Genomic DNA, 16,632 nt, shown 5'->3' on the forward strand with positions numbered 1-16,632 from the left:
AGCACTTGGGAGGCAGAGGCAGGCGGATTTCTGAGGCCAGTCTGGACTAGAGAGTTCCAGGACAGCCGGAGATACACAGAAACCCTGTCTTGAAAAAACAAAAACCAAGATCCTCTAAAATCAAGCTTCATCATGAGGTGAATTGTGGTCTCTGCAGAGGGCCCAGACCCTGCTCCTCACACTGACTTACAAACTAGTTTGTCCTCTGGGATCAGCACCACAAACATGGTGCTCATAGACAAAACACCCCATGCCTTCCCTAAAAGTCCGGGATGTCCTGGAACTAAGTATTCTGTGCTGGCCTTGAACTCAGATTACTTAGCTTTTAATACTGAGATTTAAAGTCATTTTGCCCCCTAACCCAGCTTCTCCCTGGTTTTTAATACTTTCCTGGACGATTCCAGCAGTAAGATGACTGTCCTTGAAGCTTGTGAGGTTACATATCTTCCATCATCTTGGTGGTACTTGCCTAACTCACACAAGAAAGGGTTCAATCCCTAGTAACAGAAATGTGTAGAGGAAAAGGCTAACCCTGAGAGCAAAGATGTCCAGCCTTAGTGATAAGTGAAATGAGTGTGGAGGTGAGTGAGCAGTGTAGGAAACAGACACATCATCACATCCAATCGGTATACGTTTTTATTGTTTATACTTCTTTGAAATTACATTCAACATGTTTTCCTTTTACTTAAAATATAAACCCTGATATAGCTCCTTAAAAGGCGGCATGCTTCATAGCTAAATGAAATGTTGCTCCCAGCCCCAGAATACATTCCAATGAAATATTACATATTTCTTACGGAATACCCAATTTCTCATCTCATTTTGTGATTTGTATGTGGATAGCTTTCCTATGTTGTAGTCTTAAGACTTCCGCTTTGGGAGTAATAAAAACTGATGTCGTTATTAGATTAGCCAAGAGAACAATACCTAAACCACCAGGGAGACAAGGCCAACCTACTCTCCACATGACACCACTGAGGTCTCCGTGGCTGACCGGGAGTACTCTTACAGAACATGATCTTCCCACCCTCTGGAGAAATGCTGACTGCAGCACCCCTGTGGTTTTAATATATCAATTTACACTGAACTTTATCTTACAAGTACATTCCTGGTCTAGTGTGAGTATTCAGTATTATATACAGAATGCCTATGATCCAAGCGAACCAAGGCTAACTAATCTCACAGTAGAAGTGAATCACAGCAAAATAGACAACAAAACAGAACAAAAACTTCAAACCACAAAGCCCAAATTTACACCCTAGGGCTTCAGAACTGACTTCAAGATGCCAATTTGGAAGGAGTTGGTTTTCTTCTCTGAGCTCTGCATGTGCAGATTTCTGGAGGTTGGAGGCATTTGTCTGACTTGAGTCCAGAAGATTAGCCTTTCCAAGATGAGCTGCAACTATTGTGTTGTCCCCCATGCCTATGCTGTCCCCTCAAAAGAAAGGCCCAAACTATTCATTCACATCTACATCCTCAAACCAGCAAGCAGTAAGCCAATGTTAATATGCTTTTGTTAAGTGAATGTCTTTCTTTTGCTGGGGCTACAAAGTTAAAACATTGTAAGAAAACAGAACCACACATACAGAAACAGGTAGGCTGGGAATGATTCCAACCTACTTTAAACAGAGAATGGCATGTCATCCAGTGGTGACTGCTACTCAGCTCCTGCCAGGAGATGTCCACGCAATGATCATCAGTCTAATTAGTCCTACATCTTCTTATTCAGATGTTACAAATGCTTTTTGTATGACTATCCCGAGTTTCTGTAATACTATCATTTAACTGCTCTGAACCAACCATTTTCCTGGCCAACAAAAACAGGTCCGTAAGCCAGGTGTAGTTACCTCCAACTCAACCTGTTGTTTCTTTTAGGAAAAGTCCAGGCATAAGTAACAATCCTTGCTGCTTCCAACTGGCTAAGAGAGCAAGTTTCAAACAATGGGACTCATCAAAATCTCCAAAGAAAATGTGATGCCAGGAAATTAGGAGTCCTAATGTAAACTGGGAAAGCTGAAAACTCTGCACACCAGGCCACCGTGGGTAATGTGTAAGGCATCAGCTATGACTAGGAGCAGCTCTGGCTTTCAGATGGAATGCTGACCGGTGAATGGTTAACTTCAAGTCCTGCCAAGTCTGCTTTTGAAAATGAGAACTGTCTTAGCCATGGACAAGGATGTACTCAGGCCAAGAATTGTACCAACTGCTGTTAGAGCCTAAAATTTCACACTATCGGGTAGGGCCATTAGCAATTTTATTCTAAACTTTACGTTTGTTAACAAAATGCATTTATTTGGAAGGATCCAGTTATCAGTTGTCAAAAGCTCTTATATGTTGAAAATGTATTTTTAATAGGTAATTCTCCATCTTACAAAAAAACAGTCTGTATTCAAAAAACAAAACAAAACCCACAAACCTTACATGAAAGTTATGGAGATGAAGATTCCTGACCATAAGGTTAGCATTTACATGTATATGACTTAAAAATAGCAAGAATCAGAAATTCAACGTAGAAAAAGGTGAAAAGGGATTGTTTTACACAGGAAAAAAAAAACAACTACTAACAGCAAATTAAAGGATAAAATAGCTGAGCACTGGCCTTTGATCCTAGAAGAGGCAGCCAGATCTCTGGGTTCGAGGCCAGCCTGGTCTGTAATAGTGAGTTCCAGGACAGCCGGGGCTACACAGCAAGACTCCCCACTTCTCATAGCAAATGCACAGGAACTGAAGAGCCAATGACGCCACTTGCCTGGGTTCATTAGGTCTGGAGGAGGACTCAAAACTGCCTCAGCAAAAATCAAATAACTAGGATGTTCCTAATAGCACAAACCAACGGACACATAGTTTCCAGATAAGAACCAAGAGAAAAGTCATAACCTACATCTGAAGCTCAAATGCAGACATGTGAAAGCCTTATGTGACATTCAACTGTCCTCTTCACTGTGACTGCTGGGTATGGTCAGCTTTCAAACATGGCAAGGACACCAAGGATCACCTAATTGAATCAAGTAATATTTATTTCAAATTTCTAGGAGGTTTAAGAAAAAAAAGTCAGATATTGATGCTTCATGCATGCTCAGAGCCAGTTTATAAATACTCACTCAGTAGAATCCTAACACAGATCTGCATCAATGAAACAAACTGGTAAAATTCTCCTCTTGCCAATTTGTCAGATGGAGAGGACTAAAACAGAATGTACCATCTATTTTAACTTTAAATACGATTGTCACATGGGGAAAGAGAAATAAACACAGTAAAATAAACTGTACAAAGGCAAAGTAGAATAACAAAAAATATTTTACTAAAACATGAGATTTACAGAAGTTTCCAGACAAGCCATACAAAATGGTCACAAGCTTTTTCTTCGTCTTTTGGGGGTGGGGGTGGGGGTGGGGGATGGAGGATCTACACTTGACAGCAAAGTCACAATGTTATTCGTGAGGGCTGTGATGTTTATTTAATGTTCCCATTTTGGTTCAGACAACCAAGCTTGTCCATCTACAGCGTCTAAAGTTAGACTTGGCTAGAGAGCATATTCTAAAAAAACTGGTTAGCTGCATTTAACCACTGCAATTAGATCCTTTAAGAGGGGGAGGGGAAAGGAGGCCATAAAATTAAAATAAAACTACTTTCCCCCTAAAGAATAAAATAACACCCATACCCCTGGCAGCTAACCCTGACAACTACCTTCATTCACAGTGCCTTGTACTTTAACCATGAGTCAAAGCAGAGAGTCCTGCTTCTCAGCATCTCTCAGCAACCCGGATGGTACTTCTAGCCTCTGCTCATGCTTTACAACAGTGAATCAGGACAAGACAGATTTGCTAATGTGCATGTAATCACCAAAGATGAAGATGCCTGGGCTTTTATTCTGTAATGTTTCTAAGACTGTGTCCATTAAATGCAAACAAAAAAAGGAAGAAGTCTTGGCAGAACAGGAGAAGTGGTGTACACTTGATGATCTGATCGACTTAAATATTGTTCATGGCATATAGCCTAGTCCATGCTCTCGCTGTAGACAAAAAAAAAACAAAAAAAACAAAAAAACAAATATGCAGCTATTAGTTTCTTTCCAAACAAGATAGATTATATATATCCTCCTAAATTCATACCATCTCCTATAAACTGGATCAGGCCAGTTTTCTGAATGTCTTACTGCCAAAACAGTACAATTAATTAGAAAGGGGTTTTGTTTGTTTTCTAAGTCTCACTATATAGACCAGACTAGTTTCAAACCTTTCATAAAATTCAACAGATAGAAAAAGTTCTTTCATTTTTGAATAGATGATATGTTCCCTCACAAATCTTGTTATAGAAGGATGAACTTTGTTGATTCCATAAATGGCTATATCCTTTAAGTGGACCATAAAAATAGAACAGTTGCCAAGTTTTCTAGTATCTTCACATCCTGCCAATACAGTAGTCATTATAGTAGATACATGTGGTTAAACACCGCAAAATCTCCTTTATAGATTATTTTTAAATGTGAGCTTATAAATAAAACATCAAATGGTAAGGGACCTATCTTGAAAAGCAGAGCAGGTAAAAGAGAATAGATATTAAGTACCTGTTTCTATGGCTTGGGCTTCGTTGGTCTTCCACTGCTCAGCTACATCATTTGCTAATGGATCGTCTGGATTAGGAGCACTTAACAAAGCCTGGATTGATAGCAGAACTGTGCGGATCTGCAGTGCTGGGGACCACTTATCTATGAAGGTAACAGGCCCAGTATATGATAAAGCATGGACAACAGGCCCAGAACTGCTGCACTTCCCTCCCACACACTCTGGTGCCGTTAGCATACAGTGAGATTACAATGCTTACATTCTAAATGTGGAATGCTTAGGACAGAAAGGACATGTTAATAAAGCACAGTGACAAACAACACTTACCTTTCAAAATATCTAAACATATTCTTCCCAACTTGTCTACATTAGGATGATAAATTTTGGTCATGAAACGTACTTTAGGTGCTGCCATTGGGTATTCTTCTGGAAGGAATAGTTCAAGTTTAAAAGTCCCTCCCTCAAAGGGGGAATCCTGGGGGCCAGCAATGACCACATGAAAATAACGGGCGTTGCTCTCATCTGGTTCTGCTTTAATGCCAGGAACTGGTTCTGCCAGCAAACGCTGGGTTTCCTACAACAGAAAAACAAGCATACCTGTGAAACAATTGTCATGACACTAGACACCGAAATTAAAATTAGGAAGTCCGTCTTTTGAAATTAGATATAACACAATCTCCCAATGGCATAATTTTCACATAAAATGTGAAACTCTTCTTTGAGTTCTTTTCTTTAAGAATTTCTTTGACCTCTGCATCATGCCATAATAATGCACACACCCAAGACAATAATAAAAGGCTTTATGGCAGGTATGATGGTACACACCTTTAATCCCAGCAGAGGCAGGTGGATCTCTGAGTTTGAGGCCAGCCTGGCCTTCATAGTGAGTTCCAGGACAGTCAAGCAGCCAAGGTTATGTAGGAAAACCCTGTTTCCCATCAAACAGCCAACCATCCAAGCAACCAACACCAGACCATTCATGTAACAACAACCAACTGAATATAACTGCAGGAGGTTATCACATTCTAGATTGGATTAATAAAACCAATTTTTATGTTCACATAAAAGGAAAAGAAAAATGACACCAGGGTTGCTACAATGGGTAAAGCAACCTGCTCTAAATTATATTTAAAACCAAGTCACTGGGCAGGAGAGATGGCTCAGTGATGAAGGACACTGACTAGTCTTCCAAAGGTCCTGAGTTCAAGTCCCAGCAACCACATGGTGGCTCACAACCATCTATAATGGGATCTGATGCCCGCTTCTGATGTATCTAAAGGCAGCTACAGTGTACTTACACACATAAAATAAATAAATAAATTAAAAAAAAAAAAAGCAAGAAAAACAGGCCATTGAACTCTCCTAAAATTTGGTCATTCTTTGTAGTCAAGGGCAGACGAGGTCCAGAATCCTCAAAAATCTCTGGATGTTCAAGTTTCTTACATAAAATAGTACAGTATTTGTATTTAAATTTAAACTACAAAAATCTTTCTGTGTATTTCAACCCATCTCTAGATGACTTGTAGTGCTTAATACAGTGGGAATTTTATGTAAGTAACAATACACAAAATAGGGAAGAATGACAAAATTCTTGTTCAATAAAGAGACCACTTTGCCATAGGATTTTCCAACTTCATCTGGTGGGCTTCTCGCCTGTTTCTCTCAACTCCCAGAGCATTTACAAAGGCTCTTTCCCCGTGAGCACAGATCTCTCCTCGCCTTCCCAAGAAAATCACTCCAACACCTCTCCAGAGTCAGTCCTTTCCCTTTTTGACCTTTCCCAAATCATACACATTTTCTTTTATTTTTTCCTAATAAGAGGGAACAAGGCCTGGACTAACAAAGCTGCCTCTCCTGACAGATTGTTATAAAATGAAGCCACTCTAACCACGTGTCATCTTCTGCACATTCTAGTTCTTCTGTCATGTCAGGATATTGCAGAAGCGAAAGGACTGAGCTGCCCGGTCTAGCACTTTCAGCCTCTAAAACACTTTTCTTTCTGAGCATCCAGCTTTAACATTTTAGTACAATGAAAGAAAACAGACTAACAGCAACCCAATTTAACCTAACTTAAACTTAACTTTCTGGCCACCCCGCAGCCCCATGTCAGTTGATCCACCACTGACCATCTTCTCCCAAAGGTTATGTATCTAGCCTTTTTTTTTTTTTTTAACTGCTTGAAAAACCTCCAAGAGTTACTGGAGTAGAGGTCAGAGGCAAGAAGACTATGTGTACGCCCCTAGGTTGATTCCCCAGCAAAGACAAAAAAGAAGTCTACCCATGAGTATACTGTGTCCCACCACTCCTACACCCCTGGTCAAGCCTCCATAAGCTCTAACTGGCAGACTAAATAAATAGCCTCCTAATACTTTGCCTGGCTTCCAACCTCGACCTTGCTATCTTGTACTTCCTGGTTCTACCTTCTCCATTTATTTAAAAGGCAAAGTCTGCCTACCTTTTCAATTCACCTTCATTTATCCCCACACCCTGACTTTTGTTCAAGCCCGTTTGAGCTCCTGACAGTTCCTCAACCTACTAGACATTATTTCTACTTCAAAGTCTACACTTGTCCTTTTCCCTCAAGAAAAAACAAAAAGCGACCCTAGCCTTTATTTTAAGGGGAAAAAAATGTTACAGATAGAGGCAGAGGGGCACAGAAATAAAATAAAATAAAAACAAAAAACAAAAAACTAGATGGCAAAATTTCAATTTTGGCCCTTTCTCAACTTTGTTTTATCCCAAGTCTCCATGAAAAGAAAGGCTGAAAAGGGGGGAGGGGGAGACAGGGTCCAAGAGTCTAAGTAACCACCACTCCCAGATTATACATAGTAGCAGCTATTTAAAGGTCTAACAAGCTACCCAAAGTACCTCCAAGATCAGATCCCAAAATAGCTCAAAAATCACTGTGTGTTGTCAAAGTCCACATTCACACTCTTGTCATCATTTACCTACTCTTAGTCAGGCACTCTTCCCAGAGAATGCATTAGTGGGGTGTGGAGTGTGCACCTGTAGTCCTGGCACTTGGGTGGCTACCGCCAGAAGGCAGCTCTATATTCAAGGCTAGCCTGGGTTCCAGGACAGCTACACAGCAAGACCCTGTCTCAAAAACCAAAAAGTAAGTATAAAGCACCAATGTGACCTTACTGATCCTAAGATTTCACTGGAATATACACTACGGTTTAGTGTTTAGATGTATAAAGCATCCTTCTCGTGTCACCACACAATAAACAGATCATTTTATCTGATGAAACACTCTCCATTTCCCAAACTTAGCATAAGTTGTGAGAATAGAAAAATCTGACACCAGTGTCTAAAAATCTGTACCCACAGTAGTAAGAAGGGTAGAAAACACTAGTGGAAATAATCTCTCTCCCTCCCTACTACCAAACATAAGGTTAACCACGAGGAACCTTCAGGTCTTACAGTGCTTCTGTAAGGAAAGTGCAGTGTGGTTTCTTTAAGTGACAAAGATGAAGTTCCTATGCTTCACTTGTTTAACTGTTTCTGAGCAAGCCCGTTTTTTATATTTCATATAGTTGTGGTACTTTCCCCTTGCACACAATTTCTCTTCCCAAAGCTGCAGCTATCCTTGGTCAACCCCAATCAAGAAATATTAGTTGATGGGCCAGTGAGACAGTATGGCAGGTACAACTTGGCACACAGCCTTGACAGCCTGAGTTCTATCACCAAAGCCCTCTGACCTCCTTCCTCCACACGGGTGCTATGGTGTGGGTGCTCTCTCTCCTCCCACCCTCTCTTTCATATATAAAACAAGTAGTGATTGCTAAAAGAGTCAATGGTAACTTTCATAAGTAATTGATTTATAAGGCTTTTGTTTGTTGGGGCTTTGTTTTGTTTTGTTTTAGATAGGGTCTCAACATGTAACTCCTGGAATTCATTATGTAGACCAGGCTGGCCTCAAATGCAAGAGATTGTCCTGTCACTAACGTACTAGGATCAAAGGCAGGCACCACCACTCCTGGTTTAAGTTTTTTTGTTTTTCAAGACAGGGTTTCTCTATATATGTTCCTTGCTGTCCTGGAACTCTCTCTAGACCAAGCTGTCCTCAAACTCAGAAATTTGCCTGCCTCTGCCTCCCAAGTGCTGGAATTAAAGGTGTGTGCTACCACTGGTGGGCTTAAGTTTTATGCACTTTTCATCCCTTCAGCAAGACACTCCCCCACCCCCACCATGATCTTTTCATCTAGTTATAGCATGATAAAAATCTCACACGGCCGCACACCTGGATATAAATTACCCTTTGTCCAGCATATCCAACAAAAGTACGGATATAAATTACCCTTTGTCCAGCATATCCAACAAAAGTACTCTACTGGTCCATTAGTCACCAAGTGTCCATGTACTACCAGTCCCGGCTATCAGACTGACAACGTGTGTTCAAATAATCCGCATTTTGCTTAGTGATAGCACCAAAATGATGCCTGCAATTTGTGCCTACCAAAGAGAAACAATAAATGTTTCCCTCAGGGTTGGAGAATCTCCTTGCTGAGCTTTGACTGCCAGCACCCATACTAGGTGTCTCACAACCATCCCTATCTCTATTTCCAGGGAATCCAACTCCCTCTTCTAGGCTTTGTGAGTCCCCAGTGCATACACACAAATGTACATATATAGTAAATGATAAATAAATCCTTTAAAAAAGATAAAAAGCATGTTTCCCTTTAATGAAAAGGTAAAGGCTATGCTACAGAGTGGAGCTGAGAGTGTCTGTATGTATGACTGTAGGAAACCTTTGGTCCCTAGCACCACCTAACCTAACTGGGCACGGTAGCACAGGCCTATAATCCAGCACTATCCTTGTTTCAAACCAGAAATGTAGAGGGGAAAAGAAAGCACTGACAGGGAAAGTTCTTGATTTCAGCAACTTTTACTGTTTTTTTTTTAAACTGTGTACTTCAAAAAAAAAGGGGGGGGGGGCTGGAGAGATGGCTCAGTGGTTAAGAGCACTGACTGCTCTTCCAGAGGTCCTGAGTTCAAATCCCAGCAACCACATGGTGGCTCACAACCATCTATAATGAGATCAGATGCCCTCTTCTGGTGTGTCTGAAGACAGCTACAGTGTACTTACATATAATAATAAATAAATCTTTAAGAAAAATTTGCAATTTAAGGTATGTATGTATGTATGTATGTATGTATGTATGTATGTATGTATTTCTTTTGGATAGTCTTTCTCTGTGTAGTCCTGGCTGCCCTGTAGACCAGGCTGGCCTTGAATTTACAGAGATCTGCCTGTCTCTGCCTCCTGAGTACTGGGATTAAAAGCACGTACCACCATTGCCCGTCTAAAACAAAAAATTTCAACCTATAAAGTTGTTCAAGAAAAAGAAATCTGCCTGTGATAATTCAAATTATGTAAGTAGAGAAACTGTAATACTTATTTAAGATATACCTGAAACTGTGGTCACACCTTTAATCCCAGCACTTAGGGGGGGAGGCAGAACTCTTAAATTTGAGACCATCCTGGTCTACAGACTGAGTTCCAGGACACGTGCTGGAATTAAGATTGTGTACCATGACAATTGGCAGAAATAGTATATTTAAACATGCCTCTACCAACTAAGTCAATATATTCTCATTCTCTGTCCCTCTCTCTCCTTAGAATAGTAATTTTTGTGAAAATGGTAAATTATTTCATAATATTTTTCATTTAACCCAATATATTCAAAATGCTATCTGAACATGTTATCAATATATAATAGCTAACAGAATATTTTCATCTTTTTTCACACTGAGTCTTCACAAGTCCAGGTTTTAATCTGCACTAAGCACATGTATCAAGTCAAACTAGCCACATTTCAACTGCTCCATAGCCACTAGAAGCTAGCACCTACAGAGTAAATAACAAGGTAAGTTTATTACTGACAGGTCATTAAGAACAAATGAACTTCATATGTGTGGGTAAATTTTTGTAGAGCAACTTTAAACTGTCATTTTCCACTCAGAAATAATCTCTAAGTAATATAGGAAGATATGGAATCACTAACTGGCATAGGTCATGGAGGCTCTGCCAGTCCCTTTAGGTCGGAGTTGCTGTCTGCTGCAGTCAAAACATGTCTAAAAATGGTGGCTTGGGTTAAAAAAACAAACAAACAAACAAACAAACAAACAGAAAAAAGCAAGGCAGCTAACAACACAATGAAATATTGGTTAATCACCAAGAAACCATTTTATTCTTCCCAGGAACACCACTCTCTAGTGGACATAAGACATTAACAGATTAAACAAAAACAAAATACTCTTAAAAAGTTCTTTATTTCACTCCAATAGGTGAAGTCTTTTTTTTCTTCTCTTCAAGTTGTACCATACGGTCACTTCTCTAAGCTAAGGTTGGCATTAGGGGCTGGAGAGATGGCTCAGCAGTTAAGAGCATTGACTGTTCTTCTGATAGGTCCAGAGTTCAAATCCCAGCAACCACATGGTGGCTCACAACCATCTGTAATGAGATCTGATACTCTCTTCTGGTGTAGTGTCTAAAGACAACTACAGCGTACTCACATATAATAAATCAATCAATCAATCAATCTTTAAAAAAAAAAAAAAAAAAAAGTTGGCATTAATGTAAATGTCCTTAAAGGGGCCCATTCTGATCCAGACTTCAAATGCAAGGCAAAGAAGGTAGCGGCATACAGAGAACTGAGGCTTAGCTTAGTTTGCTTGATTGCTTGATTGCTTGCATTAGTTTTTCTTAAACTCTTAAAAATGTGCATTTGAACAAGCCACTGGCCCATGGAGCCCTCTATGCTTAAACTAAAAATCAAAAGAAAAACTTAAAAGCCAAAAGAAAATAATGGTTCCCAACACACTCCCCTTCTCCTCTGTCCTCTGGAATTTTGCGTGGCATATTCAAGGAGGGGAAAAGGTATTTTCCAAGGACTAAATCTGATAAGATTTTTAATCTAGTGTAAAGCTTTTTGTCAAAAAGCTAAGGAGTTCTGAGCTCAATCCCTAACACTATATAATTAAAATACATATCTCAGAAGGCCAAGACAAGAGAACAAGAATTCAGTCATCCTTAGCCACAAAGGGAGCTAAGGGTCAGCCTGGGATAGAGACCTTGTCTCCAAAGAAACATTCCACAGAAATTCAAAGAACCTGATAAGTAGCAGGTAAGAACGTAATTCTATTCCACTTAAAAATACTAAGCAATAGGTGGGGCCAGATGTTACTTATGGGTTAGAAATCGATGCTTCTGTGAAGTTCGAGGAAACAGAAGTTCTGAAAGGCTAAGTATATATGCACCATCAGGTTGTTTCTCAGGTCTACAAACAGAAGGAAAACCTCTCCTGCTCTTTAACACCACTCAAGCTGGCACAACATTTTTGGTTCACTTGCCCTAAGCTATCTGGTGGCAAGAACCCCAGCTAGTAAATGGCAGTAAGTGCAAAACTGGAATCGTCTACCTCAAAACACACTCAGAGGCAGACTTGGTATCTTCTACCTGCAATCCCTGCATTTGGGGAAAGCTCAGGCAAGAAGACTGTTTAAAAAGTGAGGCCAGCCTGGGGGGGGGGGGAGAGAAAGGGGAGCAGAGAGAGAGAGAGAGAGAAAGTCATTTAAGATTAATCCAATCATTGACCAAAGGGGGGGAGATCTTAATAAAACATCCCTGCAAGTTAGGCTTAATTTCCTTATCTACACTCTCCCAAATTTTCTGCCCCAAATAAGCATACCTAAACACATCCACTATTATAGTTTACACACACCTGTAAGCTCCCCTAAGGGTAAGGACACATGAACTTATTTCCAGAGAAGAATGGACATAATGATCCATGCCAAATAAATGTTCTACATGAATTAATTTACTCAATCCTCATACTCATTTAATAAATGAGGAAGAAAAGGTAACCAGTTAGAAAAGAACCAAACAAGGAAACAGCAGAGCCAAGACTGAATACAGGCGTTGGGCTCTAGTTCACCTGGTTTCTTAATCTCTATGGTACAGACAGGCAATTAATTGACAATGAACTATAAAGGTCCAACTGGTCTGCTAGGGCAATAAAGAGCACAGGAGTTAAGAGAGGGCTATGTTAAGACTTTTAAAATCACCAGTTCATGAAAGAAGTACATTTAAGCAATAATGTCACTTTTAAAAATGGAGGCATTTTTACTGAGAAGGTATAGTTTCATTAACACAAATTAAAGATAGGAAAAGAATCTTTGGTTGGAATTTGCTATATTAATCATACCTACCTGGAATTATCTATAATTTAAAAACTGCAAACCACTTGCCTATTTTTGATATTCCAAGAACCCATGGCTTTATACTATATAATGAAGTATTGACTTTTTGGTTTTTTGAGGCATGGTCTCACCCTATGGAGGACCCATAGAACTATGTAAGCCTGGCTAGCATGGAATTTGGAGATCCACCTGCCTCTCCAATGCTTCCTTGAGTGCCCATAAGACTGGGTCACACTTTCCTAAAACTCAACACTGTACCACACTGACCTTAGAGTCATGGCAATCCTCCTTCCTTTCCGATTTGTGATTGCAGACAGGTGTGAATTACTGTGCTCTGATTTCAGAGAGTGGAACGGGAACCACTTTTCTCTCCCTAGCTTCCTTCCCTCCCTTCTCTAAGGGTAGGTTGATTTCTGCTCAGTTTGGAGGCTAAGTGGGACTGTATTGCTGCACAAGCGTGAAGACCTGAGACTGTCTCCCCAGCACCCACATAAACATATCACTACTCCCAGAATTACATTTGTGAGACCCTGAAAGGTTCATTTCAGACCGGAGCTCTAACAAGCTATGAGCAGATTAGGGCTCTTGTTGGTTGATTTCGAAAGATATACTAAGCTTTATGGCAGGTAAGTACTGTAAACCTCCATCTTTTTGTTTTCTGAAAGGCTTCCAAATATTAACATCACAATTAAAGATGCATCTCCCACTCATTCATAAAACACTCAACAAAATTCTTGATGGTAAAATTGTCCTTCAAATATATCCAGCTTTGAAATTAAACTCAAGGCAGCTATCTGACTCTATTTTCATTTTCTCTAGTTCCTAATTCGGTGAGTGAGGTAACATTCCTTTTATTTATTTATTTTTAAAATTTTTGGAAATAGGGTCTACCCATGTAGCCCTAGATGTCCTAGAATTCACTATATAAAGCCCACACTGGCTTCTGCCTCCCCAGTGCTGAGAGTAATGGTAAGCACCACCACACCCAGCTGAACTATTTTTATTATATCACAAACTCAAAACATAAAATAAGACGTTAGCTGGATACGCACGCCTTTAACCCCAGTGCTAAGGAGATAGAGGCAGTTGGATTTCTTGAGGCCAGCCTGGTCTAGAGTGAGTTCTAGTAGAACCATGCAGAGAAATCTTGTGTCAAAAAACAAAGAAGACCTCAGTAATTTGCACTCTTTCTACTTTTAATAAACTGTGCCTCAGGAATAATTTTACCAGTGCTGGTAGCCCAGAAGCCTAAATGAAAGTTTAAGAAACAAAATACTTTTTTTTTTTTTTTTTCAAAACAGAAGCTTAGGCCCAGCTACAGATGAATAGACCTGGGCCTGTTAATATCTTATAGTCTAGCTATCCCCACTGAACCTAGACATTTAGAGTAAAAAAATTAACTGCCAAGCTGCCTAAAGCTGCAGGCAAACAGGACAAGGTCAACATTTTTTTTTTCACTGTTTTTGTTTTCGATGTTTCGGGAAATATTTAAAAAGAACCGCAAGTTTCAGAGCTACATCCAGCTACTCTCTGCCCCAGCGGGCTGGCCAGCTATAGCAGGCAGTGGCCAGCCTGTTCATAACTCCTGGAGACTCTCTGACTCAGAGCTCCAGAATCTCTCCACCCAGCTTCACTAAGTTCCCACTGTCCGGTTGCTACCCTGCCAGCCCTATGCTTGTCCTCTCCTATCCCCATCCAAAAGCCCCTAACTCTCTCATGCTTCCTCTCTTCCTCCATCCAAGATGTAGCTACTAGTGTCTTATGGTTTCAATGGCAGATCTGTCAGGATTCACCACGGGGTGGGGGGGGTGGGGATTTACATTTAATATGGCTTACAATTCTAGTTGTTGCACCCAGGGATTGAGTTACCATTGTTTTTGTGTGGTGTTTTCCTTCGCACAGCGGTTCAACTGGGTTCCAGAGAGAAAGGTACGCAAAGCGTGGGTATGCCTGATATGCACCACATAAGGCCGTGGGAATTTTGAAGCATGGGGACGGTGTGGTAACAACCCTCCAGTGGGAACTTAGTGAGTTGAGTGGAGAGATTTTGGAGCTGAGTCAGTCTCCACCTTAACAGGCCGGCCATTGCCCACTAGTGCATAGCCCACCTGAGCAGAGAGAGTAGCTGGGTGTAGCATGGAACTTGCCATTCTTTTTCAGTATTTCCCACAACATTTCAAGACAAGGTTTCTGTGTACCCTGTGTTGGGAGCGACCCTGTTTGAAAGTTAACTGCCTTGTCAGCCATAAGTGCTTACTTACAAAGTTTTGGTCTTAGCGGAAAAGTACTAGCTTAGTTGAGATTTCTGTGGAAGACCAGGCTGGCCTCAAACTCAGAGATCCACCTGCCTTTGACTCCCAAGCGCTGGGATTAAACATGTGCACCACCACTGCCTAGCTAACATTACTGCAATGCTTTTTAGCCAAGGAGATGTAAATGATGCTAAACCAATGCAGGCGTCCTTGGTGGGAAAGTGGCAGAAGACAATGTATATAAGATTGTAACTCCCCCCCCAAAAAAAAAGATATGAAAAAAAAAAAGCTGGGCGTGGTGGCGCATGCCTATAATCCCAGGACTCGGAGGCAGAGGCAGGTGGATTTCTGAGTTTGAGGCCAGCCTGGTCTACAGAGTGAATTCCAGGACAGCCAGGGCTATACAGAAAAATCCTGTCTCGAAAAACAAAATACAAAAAACAAACAAACAAAAAAAAGACTGTAACCCTTGGGTCTGGAGAGATGGCTCAGCAGCTAAGAGCAAAGCACCCACTTCTTGCTCTTCCAGAGGACCCAGGTTCAATTCCCAACCTCCCACATGGCAGCTAACAACCATCTGTAATTGTGGTACACAAACCAAACACTCATAAGTTAAAATAAATCTTTAAAAAAAAAACAAAAACACTAATCCTCCATTACTCAGCCAATGAAGAGGAGGCAGAGACTTGTGTTTAGGGTCATAAAAGTTGTTCTCTGCTCTCAATCAGGGCACCCACACTTGCAAGGTCACAAACTGCTTCACTTCTGCTATTGAGTATTCTGTGCTTTTTATTTCAAAAAGGAGTTTTTACTGTTCACTAAAAGAAAAGGATCTAACTTAATAACATTCCACTGGGACTCCTGTAGGCCAAGTTTCTAAAACACTAATAAATTTGACAAGCTGGCTTTTAAAAATTATTTATCTGTTCACTTAACATCCAATATTAGACCCCCCTCTCCTCTCAGGTCCTCTGCCTCCCCTTCTCCTCTGAAAAGGGGGTACCCTCTCTGGGTATGACCACCCACCCTTGTCCCAGAACATTAAGTCTCTACAGGACTAGAGTCATCCTCTTCCAGTGAGGTTCCCCAGTGAGGGGGAACGGGATCCACACACAGGCAACAGACTCAGGGACAAACCTGTTCCAGTTGTTGAGGGATCTGCATGAAGACCAAGCTGCACTTCTGTTACAAATGTGTGTGTGTGTGGTGGGGGTGGGGGCAATAGGTCCAGCCCATGCTCGCTCTGTGATTGGTGAGGTTTTTTTTTTTAAGATTGCATATTTTATATCCTAGAATAGTAACTTAATAGGTAGGGGAAGAAAAACAGGTCTGACTTCATCATCAATGACAACCAGGGGAGCTGCTTGTTAGATGTTAGTTTTATATGGTAAACTTAACATCCCATGTAACACATTAGTGAAACAGAACTAATTTGAATTTAGATTTAAAAAAATGTCTCTTGGGGGCTGGTGAGATGGCTCAGTGGGTAAGAGCACCCGACTGCTCTTCCGAAGGTTCGGAGTTCAAATCCCAGCAACCACATGGTGGCTCACAACCATCCATAACAAGATCTGATGCCCTCTTCTGGAGTGTCTGAAGACAGCTACAGT

General features: G+C 40.7%; 1 protein-coding gene across 1 annotated transcript in view; it reads right to left on the reverse strand.

Annotated features, from left to right (window-relative positions):
- Nucleotides 1-613: 613 nt before the first annotated feature.
- Ube2n (ubiquitin conjugating enzyme E2 N) overlaps nucleotides 614-16,632 on the reverse strand; it is a 36,182-nt gene continuing 20,163 nt past the window's right edge. The window contains exons 2-4 of the mRNA XM_021204757.2: nucleotides 4,893-5,139; nucleotides 4,568-4,708; nucleotides 614-4,012 (exon numbers count right to left, since the gene is read on the reverse strand). Coding sequence (XP_021060416.1) covers nucleotides 3,972-4,012; nucleotides 4,568-4,708; nucleotides 4,893-5,139 — 429 coding nt within the window. The 3' untranslated portion in view covers nucleotides 614-3,971. The remainder of the gene's footprint in view (nucleotides 4,013-4,567; nucleotides 4,709-4,892; nucleotides 5,140-16,632) is intronic.

The sequence above is a fragment of the Mus pahari genome, chromosome 9 (genome assembly GCF_900095145.1).
Source record: "Mus pahari chromosome 9, PAHARI_EIJ_v1.1, whole genome shotgun sequence".
Lineage (NCBI taxonomy): Eukaryota > Metazoa > Chordata > Mammalia > Rodentia > Muridae > Mus > Mus pahari.